General features: G+C 43.8%; 1 protein-coding gene across 1 annotated transcript; it reads right to left on the bottom strand.

Annotated features, from left to right (window-relative positions):
• LOC126280616 (trichohyalin-like) lies at positions 1-25,779 on the bottom strand. Its single transcript, XM_049979818.1, has 3 exons — positions 23,841-25,779; positions 21,826-21,947; positions 1-60 (listed from the first exon to the last, which is right to left on the bottom strand). The coding sequence occupies exons 1-3, from the start codon at positions 25,777-25,779 to the stop codon at positions 1-3; spliced, it is 2,121 nt and encodes a 706-aa protein (XP_049835775.1).
• Positions 25,780-25,949: the final 170 nt, after the last annotated feature.

Below are 25,949 nucleotides of genomic sequence, written 5' to 3'. Positions count from 1 at the left end.
TCAGTCAAGTGTTTTACGTGATGGTGGTCCACAGATAACTTTTTCCCATCCTGGTGTCACCTGTAAACATTACAAATTTTCACTCTACGCCAGTTACAACTGCAGGCAGAAAACTAGAATGAATCTGAGACAATGGACCCTGCACAAAAGGTACTTGCCTCCCTCCCTCCTTCCTTCGTCGATACTACTAAAACAATAATCTGGTCCATAACGGCCAGTGCCAGTTTCATGTTGCTTAGTGAAGGGCTTCCAGGAGCACCGAACAATTGGTTTCAAATATTCCATATAAGTATTAACTTAATGTATACTTCGAGACAGGAAATACTTCCTTTAAAATAAGAGATTTAATCTTAAAGGGGCAACTACTAGTTACCTCACATTATGTTTATTTCTTTGTTCCGATGCTTCCTCAAGATAAAAGTATAATTTACTAACCAAGAATGAGAGCACTTCGCGACTACCAACCAACTTTACACAATTTCCAACGTTTATGAAATTTACCTACGTAGCCCAGAGTAGAAAAAATGAAATGACAAAATTTTATCCCTTCCCGCATATTCCCTTTTCATGAAGGACCACACCAAGCATACCTATTCACTTCATTACTTTCTCTCTCTCTCTCTCTCTCTCTCTCTCTCTCTCTCTCTCTCTCTCTCTCTCTCTCTCTGTGTGTGTGTGTGTGTGTGTGTGTGTGTGTGTGTGTGTGTGTGTGTGTGTGTGTGTGTGTAGAAGTTTCAATTTAGGAGCACCCTCCTTCCCCCCCCCCCCCCCCCCACACACACACACACACACACACACACACACACACACACACACACACACACACACATTGGCCACTAATGTCTGTATGAATTTGCCTGAGACAGCTTACACTACACTCATTCGTCCTCTGTTAGAATATTGCTGCGCGGTGTGGGATCCTTACCAGGTGGGATTGACGGAGGACATCGAGAGGGTGCAAAGAAGGGCAGCTCGTTTTGTATTATCGCGTTATAGGGGAGAGAGTGTGGCAGATATGATACACGAGTTGGGATGGAAGTCATTACAGCATAGACGTTTTTCGTCGCGGCGAGAGCTTTTTACGAAATTTCAGTCACCAACTTTCTCTTCCGAATGCGAAAATATTTTGTTGAGCCCAACCTACATAGGTAGGAATGATCATCAAAATAAAATAAGAGAAATCAGAGCTCGAACAGAAAGGTTTAGGTGTTGGTTTTTCCCGCTCGCTGTTCGGGAGTGGAATAGTAGAGAGATAGTATGATTGTGGTTCGATGAACCCTCTGCCAAGCACTTAAATGTGAATTGCAGAGTAGTCATGTAGATGCAGAGTGTATTAAAATATGAACAGACAACCAGACTAAAAGAGCATAAGATTTCATAATTCTTCATATTCATTTACTTTTTAATAATCTGCATCGATGTTCATTTACATCTTTCAATGTAGGTAATGGAGTCGCAAATAATGTGCTTTGAGTATGCCTGTTTATATGCAAAAAGATAGAACGTTGTTACTTTATTCAGAAAATATTCCGAATTACGTAAATTTATAGACCTTCATGTTATCAGTTTTGTCATTCGAACTGCATCTGAGGCGGCCAGTGTGGCCGAACGGTTCTAGGCGCTCAAGTTTGGAACCTCTCGACCACTGCGGTCGCAGATTCGAAGCCTGCCTCGGGCATGGATGTGTGTGATGTCCTTAGGTTAGTTAGGTTTAAGTATTGCTAAGTTTTAGGGGACTGAAGACATCAGAAGTAAAGTCCCATATTGCTCAGAACCATTTGAACCATGTTTTGCCTCTGTGAAAGGTGACACAAACATTTACCATTACTGAAATTCTTTCTTTAGTGTTAGTTGCAGCAAGCAATGTTAGTTTTATAAAACTGTCGGCTAGTCACAACCTTTTGAACTTCATTCAGATAATGCAATGTCTCTTATATATAAAATACTTTTCACAAATGTCACCAATTTCATGTTACCAATAAAATTGTTGCTTACCACTCAACTAATTTAGTTACCATGTACATTGCTTGCACTGTAATTGTAGAATATTTACCTGATCAAGTTACTTTCCCTTTTGCCTGAGATTATTAACCAGCTGTGGTAGTTACCAGCTGTTCCTTGTTACCTTTTAGGATGTACCATTAATATGATTATTATGTTACATTATTGGATGATCTCTTAACAGAACCAAGTAGATTAGTGACTGAGGTGCGGTTGTTAGTTGCATGTGTAACATTTAGATTATTCAGACCTAGCTTAATATATGTACGACAACTTCATACAAACAGTTAGATGATATCAATCTCCCTACCACCACCTTCCACCCACACCCATTTCATGCTTGGCAGCACAATATGATGCATATTTAGTGATACTGATGCACTGTCTAGTTTATGGAACTGTGAAGAATTAGTCACTCAATTGGAATGCGCATCAACCAGTTTTCTCCCTATATACAGATACTGAACATATTCATATAATTGGATTTACAGCTGTAGTTCTAGCAAATATTACATGTAGTAAATTTTGGAATGAAAATTTAAACTATAATGAATTCGAATGCCAGCAAGCGACGTTGTATCCATGGGCAAAATTTGTTATACTAGTACATAGCATTTGTGTGTCATTGGCAGATTTGAAGAGTTGAGTATGACTTCATTCTGCAGATTTGTTAAAAGTGAATTACTTCTGAGTAACGTGTAATACAATATGGTAATGTAGTGAAATGACGGAATCTTCATCCTAGTTTTAAACTCTACATGGCTTTCACATAATTTACTGCTCTTAAGTTAATATTCAATACAGAGCATTCTGTTATGCATATGTGGGATCACATTTCGATTGTTTTGCCATGTGTGCAAAGCCCTCCGCAACATAGTGCATTCTGTCAACGTATTTGTAAGTAATGATCCATAACTTAAGGCGGAAACGACGAGTCTGTCTCCACTATGTTTCAGAGTTCCTATACACTCTGAAAGTAAGGTATTTCTGTCCCATGTTGGTATCTTCCTTTCGTAGATATCGGATAATGACATGGTAGCCTAAATCAGCCAATAGTACAAATACAGCCCATAATATATACTGTCCTAATTTACAAAACATTTGAAGAATATCGACCCACATGTGAGTAAACTTCATCAAACGTTGTAAATGGTAGATAATCTGTTGACCAAGATGGTGTAGCTGTAGTTGAGAAAGTGTTACTGAGCTTGTAAATATGATTCATCTTACAAATCGTCTATTTTGATAAACTTAATTTTCTGTGTTAGTGATAAAGAAACACACAAAGTTCAGGAAAATGTAATTTCTGTGGCATGTATAGCCTCTACTGTCCGTTAAAATTTTTGTCTTTGTTATATTCAATTGCTATCCGAACAATATGTATCACCATGAAGCACATTTTGTAGAGCAATATACTTTTAACTGATGTCAGTTATAAAATCTCTCGTTCTATAGTTATAAGAAATCATTGTACAGAAACATCGCATGTTCAAAACGATAGATGTATCTAATTCAGTATTCCAAACAAAAATTGCTACTCTTAAACAGAACAATGTAAATTACGTTATGACAAACATTTTTGTACAAAGACCAGATCAATTATAATGCGTCTTTACTTGAATTATATCTGAGATGAAAAGAATTGTATTCAAGTAGCTTTTACTTACAGCTAAGATTTAACCTGCACGTAGCTATAGTTACCTGAACATAGAAATTTGGAGTTGGTAAATACTCTAACATTATAGAGAATTCTTCTATGATATATTCCGTTTTCAGAAACATTTATTTAATAATCACATTTTTATATTAGCGCATGAAAAGGAGAGGCACTGTAATTAAATTTGACAAAGCTTGTGAGTAATATCTAAGTAATAATTATAGCCTAATGACTAAGAGAATGGTACCTCTTGCCTTAGTCAGCAAGTCTCTGACGAGCTTTCAAAAGAGTGTCACATGTTGGACTGGTAGGAAGTCCAGCTTTCCTTTCACTTACTTCTGTTTCCTTTCCTGTCGGCCTCCCTTGGCCAACTCTTGTTCTTTTCGACCCCGACGGTATTAGGTTGCGAGGCCTGAGGGTGTCCTTCATTTTCATTCTCTGCTACTACCATCGACGGAGTAAGAGGGCTTCCTCAGGAGTGTGAAGCCTGCTTTCTGAGGGATGCAAACCCGTGACACAAAGCCTGGCCCTCCAAACTGCAGATTGATGAGTGATGTGCCCGTGTAAGAATTTTCGTACTTGTACTGAAGCCTGAAAACTAGACTCTAATCTAATGGCTGAAGAAAAGTTGGCGAGTTCGGTACAGGTTACAACCAGTGTGCGACACTCCTTGACATTAGAAGTGAAAGTAGGGAGAGAGAGGAGGAAATAAGCTCTTCACATAACGATTTAACTTTACCGATAAGATGGAAACCACGTTAAACGGGAACACTCGGTGCTCAGATACCATCAAAGGAAGCAGAGTGGATCCTCATTTATCGAGCACCTCCCACAACGCGCAACTGGCATAACGAGCGAAACAAATTGTAAAAAGAGCGAGCGATGTTCCGCATAACGAGTGACGTCGATTTAGTGTGACGTCACTTTCATTTTTGGCAGCGGCATTTGAACAATATCTTCAGTACGTACTACAGCCTGGTTTTAGCGCTCTCTCTCTCTCTCTCTCTCTCTCTCTCTCTCTCTCTCTCTCTCTCTCTCTCTCTCTCTCTCTCTCTCTATCATCATAGTGCAGCTTGTGATCACACGTCTTTCTAAACTTGCGTCCACACAGTGTTGGTGTACAAGTTTCTATAACCTTTCAAGAAATGCCCCTGAAGATAGTCGCAGAGCGTTGATGATTCAGGGCGCACATAGATTCGGTCTTTATCAACTATAAGCACTATCCTGAAGAACATGGAAAAGTAGATACTCTCTTCACTCCGTTTGAAGAGTCTGTCTAAACAACTGCTACGTATCATGGATAAAGTGAAAAGGTTGCTCCTTAAACGACTAAATGAAAAGCAATTCCATGGCGACACCACACAAATTTGTGACGAGACGAGAATTAAACCCGCCGACCTCGCTAATAGTACCCCAGGATCACCAGCGGCTGTGGGTGGTTAGAGAAGTGTAACAAGAATGCCATCCATTGCTGCGAGGCACTGCGAAGCAAACGGCTGAGACTCGAAGGCAACAGAAATTAATCAGTAAATTCAAGATGGTAGTCGATTTTGAAGTCTACTTTCTATAACAGGTTTCTGTGACTAGACGGGTCTGGTATGAAGGCATGCTTCGGCATCTTTTTCTGTAACAACAAAGAATACATTACTTGTCACAAGCCAACGAAAGACGGTCCCTCAGTGCTATTCCGTGCCAATACATGAGGCGATGTGAAGATGAAACTGCTAATTATTTACACTTCCTGAAGGCTTATGCATTTGGTGAATCCTAAAGGCTAGAAGAGTGTGAGGTGGAGTACCAGCAACGCTTGGACGACGTGTGATCCTTTTTGCGACTGGATTAACAAAGTGTTCAGTTCTTCGGTATATTATTTGCTTGAAATAAATCTGCCGCTCCATGTCTTCGTTGTTATGGGTAACGCGTCTTCTCACTGTCAAGCCCCAGAAGACCACCTTCAAAAATTCAAATTCTGCCTCCCAGCACCACTGTGCTTGTCCATATGCTAGAGTAACAGATGACTGCTACCTTCAAGAAATTCTACACTAACGGACGCGACGAGCATTGCTTTCAGCTGACGAATCTCTGAGAGATTTGTAAATGCCACTTCAACATCGTTGCCTTCATCAAGATGATCGAAAAGCCATGGGAAGGGTTCACCAAGAGAACGCTTCACTGCTGCTTGGAACAAGCTTAGGCGAGAGTCCGTTGTTGAACGTGACAGAGGCATTTGAGTGAGTACCTGTGGAGCCTGTAGTGAACAAGATAATGTTTTTGGCCAAGAGAATGGGACTGCAAGTGAATAACAATGATGTCGATCGGCTTGTGGAAGATAACTGCCAAGAAGTGATAGCTGAAGGGCTGATGGAGTTGCAGTGCATTTCACAGCAGGATGTTGGTGAAGAATTCTTCAGAGATAGATGTGACAACAGCAGAGCACCAATCTTCTGGCGGAATAACAGACGCTGAAACAAATGAAAATTGGTTGCATCGTACAACGAAAATCACTACCTCAATAACGCAGTGGTAACGCGCGCTACAAATTAGACGATAATGGTTTGTCGCGCATCGGCCACGTGTTGAAGCGTCGTCAGAAACATATGATGGTAGAAAGCATTAGAGTAAAAAAGAGTATTATTCACGATACGTAACTTAATTTTCTTTGACTAAATGACGTGAACAAGATGGTAGTTCCAGTACTTCTGCATGCAACGCATTATCGTATTTTACATGAACTTTACCTGAAAAAAAATGTTTCACTTAACTAGTGTTTCGCACTATGAGGGAGACTCTGGAACGAGTTTTGAGCTCACTATGTGAGGTTCCACTTTAAATGAGAATACTGGAAACGGGGATCCTATTTTGGTGCCATTACTACAAGGACATTTCTATAGAGAAGCACAGTACTTCAGCGAAACTATGACATGGCGTTTATGCCAATTGAAGCAAGTCGGACGGAGGAGGCTGCTGTTTCATTGTGCACCGGATTGTGGATCAATTAGGGACGGAACCCAAGCAATTTTGTTGGTGCCAGATGAGAAGGAAGAGTGAAGTAAAAATGCACAGCATAGTAATAAAGCCTCATTGAACCTAGCTGAGGTACCATTGTACTTCCAAACACTGTTCAGCACACGGCGTCGTATTCCAGAGCTCACAGAGATCTGCATTCATCCTGCTGATACTACTACTACTACTACTACTACTACTACTACTACTAGAAGTAGTCTTTCTCATTGAAGGGGGCCATTCTGCATCTACAGGAACAGGAAGATGAGAGGTTCACCCAAATTTAACATGTGCTTAAAGTATCTTCATCTGCAGTCACCCACTTGGCAGACACATAAGCTCCACGCTGCATATAGACAAAAATCCTCCCAGAAATGTGTGAACACTGTGCACACCAGAATCTGTACCTGCCAAGCAGCACGCTTCTTCCACTCATTTACCTTCCTCGCCTTCGCTAAAATGTCTATCAGCAGTTAAAGATCCAGGGCACGAAGGTATGAAGAGCAGTTCGCCAGTGCGTTTGACTACATGCTGTGACCATACGTTGTGGATACTGTGGAACACTCCAACGTAGTACATCGCAGCAAAGCGTAGTACCCCAGAGAATACCAGGCTGAATGCGGTATTACGTACCAGGGGATTATGACTTCCCCTTCAGTGTTGCAGAAGGCAGTTCACAACACTGTGCAAGATGACAGAAATAGCCCAGAGCCTCAAACGTGGAAATCGCTGACCGATGTATCATGGGCAAGAGTGCGAGATTTGTTGAGTGGTTCTTGTGTGCAAATTGCATAATAGGTTCGAAGAACAGAATGTAGTATCTAAGTTGGCACGACGTGATTTATATAAAAATCATTCTGGAAGGAGACAGGAGCACTAGAAGAGTACAGTATATGAAGGTGCTTCGTAGTCCCCTGTCACACCAAAGACGTGGTTTTTTTTACACTGGACGACATTTACATAAGACTTCTTGCACTCTGGTGTGAGATACCATACAGTGAAGACTGTCATAAACAGAAAGTGATGTTTTGATAATCCCCATTAATCTGTCTTCAGTGCGATACCAGCCACAACTACCACTGGTGTGATATGTGTGGTATGACACTGTGACCAGGAGGGCGGTAAACACATCGTCAGGCCAGGAAGCATTATTGAGAAACGTGACACTGTTGAGTTCATTCTGATATGCTTCAAATGCTATTTAATTGTGCTCCTTCCTTGCAGGACTAGTACTGTTCCTTTGTTCACTAGTTCTGGTGTATGTAATTAAAAAATATTAAGTAAATTAGTATTTGTGATTTGAGAATTATTTTCTGCCTTTGATTATCAAAAATACTGCTGCAGAGAAGCTATTGGAGACTGACAGACATGGTTGATGAGATGTATTTTATATTAATACGCAGACAGTACAGTTGGCATCTCAAGTAACAACATTTTTGTATGTAATGTGCTTATTGAAATAAATGCACTAAAGTAATATGCTCATTAGGACCTATCATACAACAAATAACTCAATTACTTTAGTATTCACTGTACCAAAAGAACCTGCTGTCACTGTTTCGGTCAGTTACTTAATTAAAAATAAAACAGCAATTAATTGGTCTAAACTCAAGTTCACTGCTGATAAATGTAATTAATACAAACTAAATTTGTTGGAGAATAACAGCAGTGACATGTTGAAATTGGTTTTACTACTCTGCAACTAGCTATCTGTGACTGTTTTACAACAAAACCTTTTCACGCAAGCTGTGCTGCATAATTTTAAGGTTATTTCAGTATACGTAAATTCATTCTAATAGTTAAGATGTTTTCCATATTAATTTGTGGTTACTGTCATTGACTTACTATAGGACAAAGCTAGTGGAATTGACAGTTCCATACTATATTAATTTAAGATGATCTTCTGAGTGTAGAGCTGCTATAAGGCTGCATATAATATGTAGAACTATGGTGCGACTCGCAGAAAAATCGTGAAGTCCCATTTTCACTCCATCTTCTTAATTTATTAAAGCTGTGACAGAATCTGAATGTCATCGTATATTTTGCTGTTCATAGTAACGCAGCAGTGAAACGACTCACTGTGATTGACAAGAATGTAAGAAAAAAGCTCTAATTACGTTACTAATTATGTATGTACATTAAAGTGTACTGAGAATCCCTCTGCATTTTTAAGAAAAGCCCATTTCTCTGTTGTATTTCGTCGTTAAGGGCGTCGTATTGTAATTCACTGTTTGGCGCTACGAGAGGTAACACGAACATAAACTCCTTAGCAACCTGTACACTGGTTGTTTGACAATTCCTATTACAGGCTTGGGGTGGAGACACACATCTGGAAAAGTACATAGTTTCTTACCAAAAATTAGATGTTCTTAGCTTGCTCTACAACCACTAGGTGCCTGTGATGGGAATCGTGAAACACCCTGTATGCGTTAATGGCTGGATGATAAGCAAATGTTCTGCTTAAATTATTGAGCCTCAGTAATTTGATGCCTTTTACACGTTGTTTGGAAATTACCATTATTCTGCAGCGTTCATAATCATTTGTAATATTTACATGAAACAATGCTAAATTAAACGTATAATTCCATAGTTTGTAATTGTAAATAGGGTTCTTTGATGGCTGTTAATTACTTTACCATGAAAACATGCTTCTGAACAAATACTTAGCTTTGTAGACCCCTGAAGTCTCGTTTAGGAGGAATGTATCTGGTAGTGTGAAAGAGGTTTTGCACGTCATAAGCTTTCCTTCAGTATTTCTTAATGGGTATTAACAGGCAATACTCGAAATATATTATTCTGTGACGACCTACATTATCTGTTCAGATTTTATTCTGGAAATATTACTGCTGTCTGTAACATCACTGTCCTGGTTTCCCTTAATAATTCAGGGTTTGACGTTATTAAGAATGTGAATGAAAAATTTGCTTTATTCATAATAGTAAAAGCATTCAAATAACGTTTATGAACAAAGTGTATTTGCAGATATTGGTTTGTAAGATACCTTTATTTCCCTGTAAACATCAGACATTTCTTAAGAGCTACTATTAAATGTGCATATGTCACCTCCATGCTATTTTCAACACAAACGTGTCAATACAGTGATATTAACATGTTTCTGTAAATCCTCTTTGAAAAATACGTAGCTCATCATGCTCTTAAAAATGCACCGATAAACCCCCGATTGTTTGAGAAATCGATCTGCCATGCAAAAAGGTGCTGCAAAGCTCTTACTACTTAACAAATACGTTACTGTGTTAAATATTTGACTTAAAACATAATTTTAAACCTTACCTATAATTTCTTACTCCCTCCATGATTTTTGAAGTTACTAAGTGCTCTCACTCTCGGGTACTGGATGAGTAAACTTCAGGTATTCGCGCTCTTTGTTACACTGCCTCGACAAGTTTTTACTGTAATACTTGACTTATTCTGTTGAACTTTTACTACATGACTTAATGAATAGGTTAAGGCACTTCAATTTCTAAATTAGTACAATAATCATGAAAAATATTCAACATAACTTTTGTCGTCCCTGGAAGCCATTAATCAGCAACATGGAGCTTGTATCGGGCTCTGGGACAATCTATTAGTCGTATAGATCTGTAAGTTGGAGACGGAACATTCAACTGAACGTCAGTTACTGGAGCAGTTACTGGAGCAGTTAATTGAGTGAACGATTGTTATAGCCACAATGCTTGCTTCCATAACAGAAATGTAAAATTATATTTGTCAGACTGTATCAAGACTTCGACACACTGAGTCGTGAGTTAATGCCACTGCATATTCGTGTTCCTTGCATGTTTTTATTACACTAGTTACTGGCTGCAGATGTACGTATGTATTCAGGTATCCCTCTTCAGTGAACTTTTTTTCTTAACTGTTACATCATCAGCGGGAAAAATGTTGCGTTTAAGACTTGAAGAGGAAGAAAAGGAGAGAAAAAAAAGAGAACCAGCATCGTCAATCCTCAATCTTTCTCCACCAATAATATCGGCATGCGAACGTGTTCCTGCTTTTGTAACAAGCAACTTTCGAAGTCGTTTTACCCAGCCACTCCTGCCTACGTCTTCATACTTACCTACATTCGAAAACCAAAACATGTGGCTGTAGGGAATGTGGGAAAAATGAGACGTCGGTCCCCTCCCTCCCTGCCTGATACTGCGTTCAGCAGTGTTCCTGTCCAACACTGTACCAAAGATGTTTCACAGCTCTTTTCTCTAAAATAAGAGAACTTCATAAATCTCTTGGTTTACTTTGACTCAAAGCTGTATATTACCATGGGTTGGAACAATGTCGTTGTACGAAACTAAATCTAAATCTCCAGACACACCTGGGATGAAGCAGTTAGGTTAGGCTGTAGGAGCACTGTTTCTGCCTGGATCCTGGCGTTGATATCTGCTTAACATGAGAAGTTCCCTCTGATAACCGCTATCAGGTGTTAAATTTTACACACACTCCCAGGACTCGTTCCCCAGCTGCAGTACTGTATTTGTCCATCGTCTTGATCCTGCCGAAGCGTGCTCTGCATGTCGGGACAGCCTTAGTCCTCACTCATGAGGATTGATGTTGATTCTTCGTCAGGGCGCTGATGACCGTGATGTCGAGCGCCTCCCTCAACCCAACTCATCATTTCAGCACCGGTTTCGGGCACACCCGTTGTCTCTGAGGGTAGTTTCTTTGGTTAGTAATCGAAAAGCTTTCGATCCCACGTTCGAAACCCGCTACCACTGAAATTTTGATTAAAAATAGCATTGGTCGCTGAAGACTTCCGACCGAAAAGGCCATCCTCACTCTCCCAGCAGCATTGTCGAAGAGGGCGGGGCAGTGGGCAGAGGTTCACGGCACTATCTGTCCCTGAAAGCGGAACAATCCGCAGTGACAAACAGCATGAGGGTGCAGAAGGCAATGGAACCCATTGCATGAAAGAAGCATAACGTGTCTCCACAGTACAAGTGGCTTGTAACTGAAAGTGAATTGGAAGACAGAGCAGAGAAAATTACTGTGAACAGCTCATTAACACAGATGACCTTATCAGAACCTGCAGCAAACCACACCGGCAACGGAAGTTCAGCTTGCAACGTCGGCATGTGTACCTGAAAATGGAGTTACAGGAAGTGTATGAGGATATTGCAAAGGCAATGTATTATGTAGAGGGAGATCAAAATCTGTTAATCTGTTAGCCACGAAGGTATAGAATGCAGTTACAGGGGAAGGATAAAAGACAAAGGTTTCGGGAGATCATGGGTTTGGAACAGGGAATGAGACGAGAGCCTAAGAGAATTCTTCAATAAATTTCAGCTAGTAATAGCGAATACTCCGTTAAAAATAACAAGACGAGGAGGAACACTGGGAAACGGTCGGGTAATAGCATCTACATCCATACTCCGCAAGCCACCTGACGGTGTGTGGCGGAGGGTACCGTGGAAAGGAGGATAGTCGGTATGCTTCTGTGTGGGCTTTAATCTCTCTGATTTTATCCTCATGGTCTCTTCGCGAGATATACGTAGGAGGGAGCAATATACTGCTTGACTCTTCGGTGAAGGTATGTTCTCGAAACTTTAACAAAAGCCCGTACCGAGCTACTGAGCGTCTCTCCTGCAGTCTTCCATTGGTGTTTATCCATCATCTCCGTAACGCTTTCGCGATTACTAAATGATCCTGTAACGAAGCGCGACGCTCTCCGTTCGATCTTCTCTCTCTCTTCTATCGACCCTATCTGGTGCGGATCCCACACTGTTGAGCAGTATTCAAGCAGTGGGCGAACAAGCGTACCGTAACCTACTTCCTTTGTTGTCGGATTTTATTTCCTTAGGATTCTTCCAATGAATCTGTCGGGCATCTGCTTTACCGACGATCAATTTTATATGATCATTCCATCTTTCTATCTATGTATCCGCAGCACATTATACTTGTCTACATTGAGATTCAATTGCCATTCCCTGCACCATGCGTCAATTCATTGCAGATCCTCCTGCATTTCAGTACAATTTTCCATTATTGCAACCTCTCGATACACCACAGCATCATCTGCAAAAAGCCTCAGTGAACTTCCGATGTCATCCACCAGGTCATTTATGTATATTGTGAATAGCAACGGTCCTATGACACTCCCCTGCGGCACACCTGATATCACTCTTACTTCGGAAAAATTCTCTACATTGAGAATGACAGGCTGCGTTCTGTTATCTAGGAACTCTTCAATCCAATCACACAATTGGTCTGATAGTTCGTATGCTCTTACTTTGTTCATTAAACGACTGTGGGGAACTGTGTCAAACGCCTTGCGGAAGTCAAGAAACACGGCATCTACCTGTGAACCCGTGTCTATGGCCCTCTGAGTCTCGTGGACGAATAGCGCGAGCTGGGTTTCACATGACTGTCTTTTTCGAAACCCATGCTGATTCCTACAGAGTACATTTCTAGTCCCCAGAAAAGACATTATACTCGAACATAATACGTGTTCCAAAATTCTACAACTGATCGACGTTAGAGACATAGGTCTATAGTTCTGCACATCTGTTCTACGTCCCTTCTTGAAAACGGGGATGACCTGTGCCCTTTTCCAATCCTTTGGAACTCTTCGCTCTTCTAGAGACCTACGGTACACCGCTGCAAGAAGGGGGGCAAGTTCATTCGCGTACTCTGTGTAAAATCGAACTGGTATCCCATCAGGACCAGCGGCCTTTCCTCTCTTCAGCGATTTTAATTGTTTCCCTATCCCTCTGTCGTCTATTTCGATATCTACCATTTTGTCAACTGTGCGACAATCTAGAGAAGGAAGCACAGTGCAGTCTTCCTCTGTGAAACAGCTTTGGAAGAAGACATTTAGTATTTCGGCCTTTAGTCTGTCATCCTCTGTTTCAGTACCATTTTGGTCACAGAGTGTCAGGACATTTTGTTTTGATCCACCTACCGCTTTTACATAGGACCAAAATTTCTTAGGATTTTCTGCCAAGTCAGTACATAGAACTTCACTTTCAAATTCATTGAAAACCTCTCGCATAGCCCTCCTCACACTAAATTTCGCTTCGCGTAATTTTTGTTTGTCTGCGAGGCTTTGGCTATGTTTGTTTGCTGTGAAGTTCCCTTTGCTTCCGCAGCAGTTTTCTAACTCGGTTGTTGTACCACGGTGGCTCTTTCCCATCTCTTACGATCTTGCTTGGCACATACTCATCTAACGCATATTGTACGATGGTTTTGAACTTTGTCCACTGATCCTCAACACTATCTGTACTTGAGACAAAACTTTTGTGTTGAGCCGTCAGGTACTCTGTAATCTGCTTTTTGTCACTTTTGCTAAACAGAAAAATCTTTCTACCTTTTTTAATATTTCTATTTACGGCTGAAATCATCGATGCAGTAAACGCTTTATGCCACCCGCTATGAACGTTTGAGTCTCTCAGTCTATATCCGGCAAATTAAAATCTCCACCCAGAACTATAACATGGTGGGGAAATCTACTTGAAATATTTTCCAAATTATTCTTCAGGTGCTGAGCCACAACAGCTGCTGAGCCCGGGGACCTATAGAGACATCAAATTACCATGCCTGAGCCTGCTTTAACCGTGACCTTCACTCAAATCATTTCACAATTCGAATCTCCGTCAATTTCTTTCGATACTATTGCACTTCCTATCGCTATAAACACGCCTCCCCGTTCACTGTCCAGCCTGTCTCTGCGGTATACATTCCAATCTGAGTTTAGGATTTCATTACTATTTACATGCGGTTTCAGCCAACTTTCTGTCCCTAGTACTACATGGGCGTTGTGACCGTTTATTAATGAGAGCAGTTCTGGGACCTTTCTATAGACGCTCCTGCAGTTTACTATTAGCACATTAATATTGTTATTCCCTGTTGCATTTTGCCTACTCCTGCCTTGCCGCGTCTCAGGAGGCGTCTTGTCGGGCCTAGGGAGGGAATTCTCTAACCTAAAAAACCACATGTGCACTCCACACGTACTCCGCTACCCTCGTAGCCGCTTCCTTCGTGTAGTGCACGCCTGACCTATTCAGTGGGACCATACATTTCTCCACCCGATAGCGAAGGTCGAGAAATTTGCACCCCAGCTCTCCGCAGAATCGTCTGAGCCTCTGGTTGAAGCCTTCCACTCGGCTCCAAACCAGAGGACCGCGATCGCTTTTGGGAACGATACTACATATAGTTAGCTCTGATTCCACCCCGCGAGAGAGGCTTTCCGCCTTCACCAACTCCGCCAACCGCCTGTACGAACTGAGGATGACCTCTGAACCCAGACGGCAGGAGTCATTGGTGCCGACATGAGCAACAATTTGCAGTCGGGTGCACCCAGTGCTCTCTATCGCCGCCGGTAGGGCCTCCTCCACATCTCGGATGAGACCCCCCGGCAAGCAGACAGAGTGAACACTGACCTTCTTCCCCGACCTTTCCGCTATTTCCCTAAGGGGCTCCATCACCCACATAACGTTGGAGCTCCCAATAACTAATAAACCCCTCCCCCCGTGTGCCTGCTCGGACCTTGCTGAAGGAGCGGCCACATGTCCACTCACAGGCAGAGCGGGCGATGCCACACGGCCAGCCTCCACATTGACCCTCCGCCTCGTGCGCCGCGAACGCCGCTGAACCCGCCACTCCCCTTGGGGAGAGGGTGGCCCAACCGCGCCCGGTACCCGCGAAGATGTCTAGACAGCAGGGACAGTGTTAAAGAATGTAACACGTGAGGTGTACCTTGCGACGCACCAGTCTCCCCACTGCCGCTACACTCCGAGGCAGCAGCCTGAAGACGGCTGACAGCGGCCATCAACACGGTCAGCTGTTCGCGAAGTGTGGCCAGCTCCTCCTGCGTCCGTACACAGCAGTCACACATCCTATCCATCCTAAGGAATCAATTTACTAAAGAGACTTAATCAACTTTTAACTAGACTGCTAATTCACTAAAGGCGGCTGATTATTGACTAAACTGTGATTGCTGTAATAGCAGATTATTTCAGTGTCTGGCCATTGTCATCTGACGATAGATCGTGACCCGAGTCTATATCTGCTATTAGGTACGCCTTACAATGTAGTAGTGATTAAGGGTAGACCGGAGTTAGAGATTAGTCAGGAAGAATCACTACGCAGAAAAGTGGGATATGGGAGTGCTAAGAAATACACTTATAGTTCTCTAAGGCTATAGATAGGGCAGTAAGGAATAGCACAGTAGGTGGTACAGTCGAAGATGTTCTCCATGAGACGGTAAATTTGGTTCATCTGGGCTAAGATAACGTAAAAAATAACAGCGTGGGAGTCATCCAGTTCACTGTCCTGCAAAAGTTTCATGTCATTAGCTACAGTGGTTCCTGAAATACAGGAAATTGCTGAAATAATAAATTGAACATTGTCGGGATAGAGCATTCCATCTCCCCTTAACTTCAGTAAGGCCATTGGTAGTAAAAAACTGCAATGGTAGACAGACATCATCATTCATAATAAGACGGTTTTTTATCTTCATGTGCTTCGATTAAGATTAATTCGATATTAGTTTGTGATAGATTTTAAGCTGTGCCGTTTTACAGCAACCTTCATATCGGCAATCAAAGGTTCAATATTAGCCCTATGCATGTCTGGATTTTAATTGTATTTATAGCATTTGCTTATGAATTGTAACGGCGGGAGGGATAATATTAGTTCAGTTGGTTAATCTAGGAGGAAAGTTACGTACGTTTCGTGAAGCATGTTGTGAAAATATAATTTACTAACAAAGGCTGACATCTTCATGGCTATTGGCATTGTTTCTCGCAAGAGATCTCTGACCTGCAAACACAAGTAGTTACGGCAAAATAGCGGTGGCAGTTACAGAATCACATCATGTGTAACTAACTAGTGTGGAAGTGATCAACTAATTTAAAGTTCTTTCAACATATTCCTTAAATTTATATTTGCTCCTCAATGGCGCCCTATGAAACTAAACGTGGAAAATAAAAAATATACGATGTCATTTAAAAATTCGTGTCAGAGAGTGTAAGAGTATCACTATCCATTAAAACCAAACTTCATTGACCATGGAACGTGCCAGCACATGAAATTACAGAAAATTAAGAACAGATAAAATTCTATACATCATTCTTAAAACCGCAAGGTATAAGTTTACACAAATGCAATGAACAATGTAAAAGAGGAATTAACTTTATTCATCAAGGGACTCGTTCACTGGAGTGACATATGCGGAAAACTTCCAGTTCACATTTGAAAGCACCTGAATTACTAACACCTTTGAATTCCTGTGGTAACTTATTGCATATGGGTGCAACAAGATTCACACATCTGCAGATGACACAAGGAAATATAAATGATCAGATTTCTACCTGATGTTAGCTGAATGAAAGATACTACATCTTAGGAATATGCTGATTCTGTTAAAATGGAGTGACATAAAAGAACATATGAGTTCATAGATGCAGTGGCGTGTGTAGGTTTAGCGGCGGCGTGTGTAGGTAATAAACAGGTGAAGGTAAAATATAAAAAATTCGCAGTATAATCTGCATCACAGCTAATTGTAGACTAGTGTTCTTCCATCATTCCAAAATAATGGATTTGCTTACATTAAATTCTGATTATTGGTAAATCTGCTCTGTATTAGATGTGTCCACCTCTGACACCAGCAGTGGCATGACACAATGGGACCTGCTATACATGACATCACTATAAAGTTCAAGCAATAATTCCATTTTTTTCTGAACATCTGCTTGCAAGTCTTAGAGCTGGATGGTGGATGCTGACATGAACCAACATGTCTCCCTAGGGCACCCCAGACATGCTCTGTAGGATTCAAAATGCGAGAGCAAGCAAGTCACGCCATACGTCCAATGTCTACTATTTACAAGAAATCAACTGTTCTTTCTCTACGAGGCCCATCAGTATCGTCCAACCATAGAAAGTTTGGGCCTGCACCACCATTCAGAAACAGTACACAAGGTCCTAAGATCTCGTCGTGATTCCTGACAGCAGATTTTATGAAGAGGTGTTCATGTGGTAAACATAACCGCTAGTCACAACACTAGGAATCCTTTTGGTTACGTATTTTTCCACGAATATTGGGTCCGAAATCGTGTTCCACGTTCCCTTCAGATACTAGTGTTGAGAATCACTGTCCAGACCAAATCAGGATACACATCTGAAAAGAAAATTTGCCCACCGACTGTCCTGAAGGCATGTTGATGACTCCACTCTAAACGTTCAGACAACAAAGGCCAGTCTGCCGAAATGTTCTGTACTCCCTCTGGCTCCATGCATGTCCAGTGGATGCTTCAAGGTCAGATGCCAGTTACGGTGCAGTACTAAGGCACTGCTGTAGAAAGCTTACGACAAAGTCGTCGTCATTCTGATGCCACACGTGGACGGACCTGCTATGGTTATTGGGACTCAGTTGCTCTACAATGTCGCCACACAGAGAAACATAGATTACATTAAGCCTTCAGGTCGCATCAGTCAGCGACTGTCCTGCTTCTCTCTTCCTACGGCCCTCAACCACAGTGTGTCTGGTAGGCGTCTTCTCTGTGCCATACTGGACCATCTGTGACTACACGACGACTGTGGATGTGAGGCCATCCGGCACACCCTACCCTGATGTTAGCACCGTCGTGGTTGTCCTTGTATCTGAATGTCATGTTTCGTGCAGAACACGATCGTATGGAAGATTAATTGACGACATAATCATAGAAACTGTGAACAGACACAAATGGTAAAACACGGATTCGTCCCTCAATTTCGGACACGAGTGTAGATGAAAACACACACACACACACACACACACACACACACACACACACACACACACACAGATAAAAATATGGGCGATGTCAGAATATCTAGAACCATGACCAGGGGTCATGAAATTCAACCCACTTACTCCTCAAACCGCCTGTTTGAGCCGAAGATACTGATTTTCATTCACCTCCGACATATGTTATATTTTGGAGGTGTATCTTCAAATTTCGAAACGTAAAGTACTTTCCCTGTCGAACTAATACTTGCTTTACAGACTATTCTCGTGGTAAAAATTGCAGCATTAAGCATTCGAACGAGATTGTGAATGTGGTCGGCCCACATCAGTTTACTGACTACCGGATCATGTATAAAGTTACAGTTCAGTCTCACATAATATTCCCATTGCGCATAATTAGGTCTTTCTGAAACAGCGCAAGTGTTGTACACAACATCCTTTGCTACCAAGCCAGTATCATCGGCAAACAAATATTTTGTAGTGATTTGTAATACTAGAAGGCATGTCGTTTATGTAAAGTAGAATCAGGATAGGCACCACCACCGACCCTTGAGGATCTTTTATTAGGTATGCCCACATTTGGACCCGACATGACCTTTCTCAGTACTATGTATGACATTTTTTGTCAGCTCTTAATGTAAGAGGTGAACAAGTTGGGAGGTACTCAACATGCACTCCTGGAAATGGAAAAAAGAACACATTGACACCGGTGTGTCAGACCCACCATACTTGCTCCGGACACTGCGAGAGGGCTGTACAAGCAATGATCACACGCACGGCACAGCGGACACACCAGGAACCGCGGTGTTGGCCGTCGAATGGCGCTAGCTGCGCAGCATTTGTGCACCGCCGCCGTCAGTGTCAGCCAGTTTGCCGTGGCATACGGAGCTCCATCGCAGACTTTAACACTGGTAGCATGCCGCGACAGCGTGGACGTGAACCGTATGTGCAGTTGACGGACTTTGAGCGAGGGCGTATAGTGGGCATGCGGGAGGCCGGGTGGACGTACCGCCGAATTGCTCAACACGTGGGGCGTGAGGTCTCCACAGTACATCGATGTTGTCGCCAGTGGTCGGCGGAAGGTGCACGTGCCTGTCGACCTGGGACCGGACCGCAGCGACGCACTGATGCACGCCAAGACCGTAGGATCCTACGCAGTGCCGTATAGGACCGCACCGCCACTTCCCAGCAAATTAGGGACACTGTTGCTCCTGGGGTATCGGCGAGGACCATTCGCAACCGTCTCCATGAAGCTGGGCTACGGTCCCGCACACTGTTAGGCCGTCTTCCGCTCACGCCCCAACATCGTGCTGCCCGCCTCCAGTGGTGTCGCGACAGGCGTGAATGGAGGGACGAATGGAGACGTGTCGTCTTCAGCGATGAGAGTCGCTTCCGCGTTGGTGCCAATGATGGTCGTATGCGTGTTTGGCGCCGTGCAGGTGAGCGCCACAATCAGGACTGCATACGACCGAGGCACACAGGGCCAACACCCGGCATCATGGTGTGGGGAGCGATCTCCTACACTGGCCGTACACCTCTGGTGATCGTCGAGGGGACACTGAATAGTGCACGGTACATCCAAACCGTCATCGAACCCATCGTTCTACCATTCCTAGACAGGCAAGGGAACTTGCTGTTCCAACAGGACAATGCACGTCCGCATGTATCCCGTGCCACCCAACGTGCTCTAGAAGGTGTAAGTCAACTACCCTGGCCAGCAAGATCTCCGGATCTGTCCCCCATTGAGCATGTTTGGGACTGGATGAAGCGTCGTCTCACGCGGTCTGCACGTCCAGCACGAACGCTGTTCCAACTGAGGCGCCAGGTGGAAATGGCATGGCTAGCCGTTCCACAGGACTACATCCAGCATCTCTACGATCGTCTCCATGGGAGAATAAGCAGCCTGCATTGCTAAGAAAGGTGGATATACACTGTACTAGTGACGACATCGTGCATGCTCTGTTGCCTGTCTCTATGTGCCTGTAGTTCTGTCAGTGTGATCATGTGATGTATCTGACCCCAGGAATGTGTCAAAGTTGTCCCTTCCTGGGACAATGAATTCACGGTGTTCTTATTTCAATTTCCAGGAGTGTATACCATAGAGTTGCATTTGACAGCAAATTGTGTAAAATAAAAAGTTACTCTTCCATACACAGCCTTTACAAAAATTTCAGCAAAAACGGGTGGCCTACAGATAGTCATGTTTCTAATTTTTTCTCTATGAATGGTCGGTTTCCTGAAGAGTTAAGGCTGTAAAACTGCTCTACTGCCCTACTGCTCTATGAAACGGGAAAGGGAGAATGTAGACAACTTTAGACCTGAGTACAGGACAGTACTTAAGTATTTTTGTGCATTAAACACTACAGATGACAATAAAAAAGCAAATGGGACTTCAGTTCGTATTGCATTGGGTATTACGAGGGCGATGACTTATGACATGTCCTGATAGAAGTAGCTTAAATCTCTCATAAATGCTGAAATTGCTTCGTCTGTCGGGGGACTAGCAATAACGCGACAACTTCTGAAAATAAAGCACTTGATAACCATTCAATTATTAGTGTTGATTTGTGGAGTGTATTACTCTGACTAGATACAACCGAATACTACATGACTGATCATTTTCGCCATTGTTATATGATCAGCTTAATGACTCTTCTGCTAAAGGTATTAGATATAATATATATACAGTGGAATGGAGTGGATAATTTAAAGGTATGTGTCATACAGCGATTAGCTTAGCTTCAGGAAAGGCGAGCGTAGCATAAAATGTGGTGTAATGTCCAAAATTGTAAGGAAGGAGGGGGTAAGCTATGGGCTGAGATTGGTTATATATATCCTGAATAAGTGCGAAGACGAAATAAAAGCGTGTAAGCAATTGATGTCTTCATCAACCCCTGCTGATCAATCTGTATGCTGAGGGACCGGTAATGGAGATAAAAATGAACGGTTGGGAGGTCGGATCATCAATAACGAGATTAGCGAACGGTGATTCTATTCTGAGCGAATGTGTGAGGGAAGTACATCGCTTGCTGAATGGAATGAAGAGCTCAAGAGGCGTAGAATAATGATTGAGACTAAACCGAGGAAAGATGGAAGTAATGAGAAATACAGACGGAATGAGAACAAGAAAGTGAATATCTACAATGATGCTCAGAGGGTAGATTAACTTAACGAATTCAAATACCTCGACCTAGAAATAACCGATAACGCATGCTGTCCGGAAGACATAAAGAGCAAACTAACTCGGAAAAGAGATTTAAAAACAAAATGCGCACACCCTGCAGTGGATCCACATCAAATTCATCTATATCGCTATCTGAATGGGAGAGATCTCCTACGGATAGCAAGAAAGTTAGATCAATGAAAGTTCTTTACTTGTTACTAAATATCAGTCTAATGAAGTTGCCTGAAGTAGGTTACTTACCTCCAGTGAAGTGGACCATGTCCGCAGTTGAGATCGTATGTCCTCCTGGTCGTCTTCCTCCTCATCATGTAATCGTATTGAGATGATTAACTCAATGTAATCAATGATTCTTTCAAGGTTGACTGGAATGAAATCAGAGAATCATAATAAAGGCCTTCCAGGCTTGACATGTAGTCGTCGTCGTCGTCTTCAGTCCTGAGACTGGTTTGATGCAGCTCCCATGCTACTCTATCCTGTGCAAGCTTCATCTCCTAGTACCTATTGCAGCCTACATCCTTCCGAATCTGTTTAGTGTATTCATCTCTCGGTCTCCCTCTACGATTTTTACCCTCCACGCTGCCCTCCAATACTAAATTGGTGATCCCTTGATGCCTCAGAACATGTCCTACCAACCTATCCCTTCTTCTGGTCAAGTTGTGCCACAAACTTCTCTTCTCCCCAATCCTATTCAATACTTCCTCATTAGTTATGTGATCTACCCATCTAATCTTCAGCATTCCCCTATAGCACCACATTTCGAAAGCTTCTATTCTCACCTTGTCGAAAATAGTTGACGTCCATGTTTCACTTCCATACATGGCTACACTTCATACAAATACTTTCAGAAACCAATTCCTGACAGTTAAATCAATACTCGTTATTAACAAATTTCTCTTCAGAAACGCTTTCCTTGACATTGCCAGTCTACATTTTATACCTCCTCCGCTTCGACCATCAGTTATATTTCTCCTCAAAATAAAAACTCCTTTACTACTTTCAGTGTCTTTTCCTAACCTAATTCCCTCAGTATCACCCGACTTAATTCGACTACGTTCCATTATCCTCGTTTTGCTGTTGTTGTTCATCTTATATCCTCCTCTCAAGATAGTGTAATTCTGTCAGACACATCAAAGGACTTCGAATAGCAGTTGAACGGAACCGACAATGTCATCGGAGAACCTCAACGTTTTTATTTCTTCTCCATGTGTTTTAATACCGACTCTGAACTTATCTTTTGTTTCCTTCACTGCCTGCTCAATATAGAGATTGAATAACATCGGGGAGAGGCTACAACCCTGTCTCACTCCCTTCCCAACCACTGCTTCCCTTTCATGTCCCTCGACTCGTATAACTGCCATCTGGTTTCTGTACAAATTATAAATAGCCTTTCGCTCCCTGTATTTTACCCCTGCCACCTTCAGTATTTGAAAGAGTATACCAGTCAACATTGTCAAAAGCTTTCTCTAAGTCTACAAATGCTAAGAAACGTAGGTTTGCCTTACCTTAATCTAGCTTCTAAGATAAGTCGTAGGGTCAGTATTGCCTCACGTGTTCCAACATTTCTACGGAATCCAAACTGATCTTCCCCAAGGTCGGCTTATACTACTTTTTCCATTCGTCTATAAAGAATTCGCGTTAGTATTTCGCATCCGTGACTTATTAAACTGATTATTCGGTAATTTTCACATCTGCCAGCAAGCAGCAGATCGCAGACTGACTTACGTCGGTTGTTGACGAAAGCCGTGGTGATGGATGGTGAGGGATGTGGAGGGAGGTTGTCGAGTGCATTCCTGTTGGACGAGCTAGCATGAGGTAAGCCCCACTCCTGCCATCAAGGACTGAAACGCTTATATAGAATCTAATGTTGTTAAAAAGATTGATATTTGTTACTCTGACACATAGCTTACTTCAATCCCTCCTGAATTTAATATAGATTAGAACGTCAACAATAGAGATCTCCCCCTCTATGTAATACTCACTACTAAAGGGACCTCACCATCGAACCTAGGTGCCCATTTCGTCTACAGTTATCACTTTCCCCTGCGGGTCCGGGGGTTAGAATAGGCCCGAGGTATTCCTGCCTGTCGTAAGAGGCGACTAAAAGGAGTCCCTCCCCTTCAAGGGGGTAGTTAGCGCCTGCGTCCGGAGACTAACGGTTCCACGACCTATATTTGCGTTCATTTCTTCTGGTTTCTTTCTTCCTTCCTTTGGTTGGTTCCTTTCTTTGTTCTTCTCCGTCTCACAGTCTTACTTACTCTTCTCCTTGCCTCCTTCTCCTTGCCTCCTTCTCCTTGCCTCCTTCTCCTTGCCTCCTTCTCCTTGCCTCCTTCTCCTTGCCTCCTTCTCCTTGCCTCCTTCTCCTTGCCTCCTTCTCCTTGCCTCCTTCTCCTTGCCTCCTTCTCCTTGCCTCCTTCTCCTTGCCTCCTTCTCCTTGCCTCCTTCTCCTTGCCTCCTTCTCCTTGCCTCCTTCTCCTTGCCTCCTTCTCCTTGCCTCCTTCTCCTTGCCTCCTTCTCCTTGCCTCCTTCTCCTTGCCTCCTTCTCCTTGCCTCCTTCTCCTTGCCTCCTTCTCCTTGCCTCCTTCTCCTTGCCTCCTTCTCCTTGCCTCCTTCTCCTTGCCTCCTTCTCCTTGCCTCCTTCTCCTTGCCTCCTTCTCCTTGCCTCCTTCTCCTTGCCTCCTTCTCCTTGCCTCCTTCTCCTTGCCTCCTTCTCCTTGCCTCCTTCTCCTTGCCTCCTTCTCCTTGCCTCCTTCTCCTTGCCTCCTTCTCCTTGCCTCCTTCTCCTTGCCTCCTTCTCCTTGCCTCCTTCTCCTTGCCTCCTTCTCCTTGCCTCCTTCTCCTTGCCTCCTTCTCCTTGCCTCCTTCTCCTTGCCTCCTTCTCCTTGCCTCCTTCTCCTTGCCTCCTTCTCCTTGCCTCCTTCTCCTTGCCTCCTTCTCCTTGCCTCCTTCTCCTTGCCTCCTTCTCCTTGCCTCCTTCTCCTTGCCTCCTTCTCCTTGCCTCCTTCTCCTTGCCTCCTTCTCCTTGCCTCCTTCTCCTTGCCTCCTTCTCCTTGCCTCCTTCTCCTTGCCTCCTTCTCCTTGCCTCCTTCTCCTTGCCTCCTTCTCCTTGCCTCCTTCTCCTTGCCTCCTTCTCCTTGCCTCCTTCTCCTTGCCTCCTTCTCCTTGCCTCCTTCTCCTTGCCTCCTTCTCCTTGCCTCCTTCTCCTTGCCTCCTTCTCCTTGCCTCCTTCTCCTTGCCTCCTTCTCCTTGCCTCCTTCTCCTTGCCTCCTTCTCCTTGCCTCCTTCTCCTTGCCTCCTTCTCCTTGCCTCCTTCTCCTTGCCTCCTTCTCCTTGCCTCCTTCTCCTTGCCTCCTTCTCCTTGCCTCCTTCTCCTTGCCTCCTTCTCCTTGCCTCCTTCTCCTTGCCTCCTTCTCCTTGCCTCCTTCTCCTTGCCTCCTTCTCCTTGCCTCCTTCTCCTTGCCTCCTTCTCCTTGCCTCCTTCTCCTTGCCTCCTTCTCCTTGCCTCCTTCTCCTTGCCTCCTTCTCCTTGCCTCCTTCTCCTTGCCTCCTTCTCCTTGCCTCCTTCTCCTTGCCTCCTTCTCCTTGCCTCCTTCTCCTTGCCTCCTTCTCCTTGCCTCCTTCTCCTTGCCTCCTTCTCCTTGCCTCCTTCTCCTTGCCTCCTTCTCCTTGCCTCCTTCTCCTTGCCTCCTTCTCCTTGCCTCCTTCTCCTTGCCTCCTTCTCCTTGCCTCCTTCTCCTTGCCTCCTTCTCCTTGCCTCCTTCTCCTTGCCTCCTTCTCCTTGCCTCCTTCTCCTTGCCTCCTTCTCCTGGCCTCCTCCTCCTCCTGGCCTCCTCCTCCTCCTGGCCTCCTCCTCCTCCTGGCCTCCTCCTCCTCCTGGCCTCCTCCTCCTCCTGGCCTCCTCCTCCTCCTGGCCTCCTCCTCCTCCTCCTGGCCTCCTCCTCCTCCTCCTGGCCTCCTCCTCCTCCTCCTGGCCTCCTCCTCCTCCTCCTGGCCTCCTCCTCCTCCTCCTGGCCTCCTCCTCCTCCTCCTGGCCTCCTCCTCCTCCTCCTGGCCTCCTCCTCCTCCTCCTGGCCTCCTCCTCCTCCTCCTGGCCTCCTCCTCCTCCTCCTGGCCTCCTCCTCCTCCTCCTGGCCTCCTCCTCCTCCTCCTGGCCTCCTCCTCCTCCTCCTGGCCTCCTCCTCCTCCTCCTGGCCTCATCCTCCTCCTCCTGGCCTCATCCTCCTCCTCCTGGCCTCATCCTCCTCCTCCTGGCCTCATCCTCCTCCTCCTGGCCTCATCCTCCTCCTCTTGTCTCCGCTTCGGCGTTTGAGACAGTATGTCCTTTCTCTTCCCTCTTCTTCCTCCTTTCTCTTCCCTCTTCTTCCTCC

The sequence above is a fragment of the Schistocerca gregaria genome, chromosome 1 (genome assembly GCF_023897955.1).
Source record: "Schistocerca gregaria isolate iqSchGreg1 chromosome 1, iqSchGreg1.2, whole genome shotgun sequence".
In the NCBI taxonomy this organism is placed as follows: domain Eukaryota; kingdom Metazoa; phylum Arthropoda; class Insecta; order Orthoptera; family Acrididae; genus Schistocerca; species Schistocerca gregaria.
This window is presented reverse-complemented; position numbering and strand designations above follow the sequence as displayed.

Excerpts from the sequence above, each read along its gene's own strand:
- LOC126280616 (XM_049979818.1), bottom strand. The coding sequence starts at position 25,779 with ATGAGGCCAGGAGGAGGAGGAGGAGGCCAGGAGGAGGAGGAGGAGGCC. Across the intron at positions 21,948-23,840 it reads AGAAGGAGGCAAGGAGAAGA|TCAACCTTGAAAGAATCATT; the intron begins GTAAGTAAGACT and ends ATTTCATTCCAG. Across the intron at positions 61-21,825 it reads CATGGTCCACTTCACTGGAG|GTGACACCAGGATGGGAAAA; the intron begins GTAAGTAACCTA and ends TAATGTTTACAG.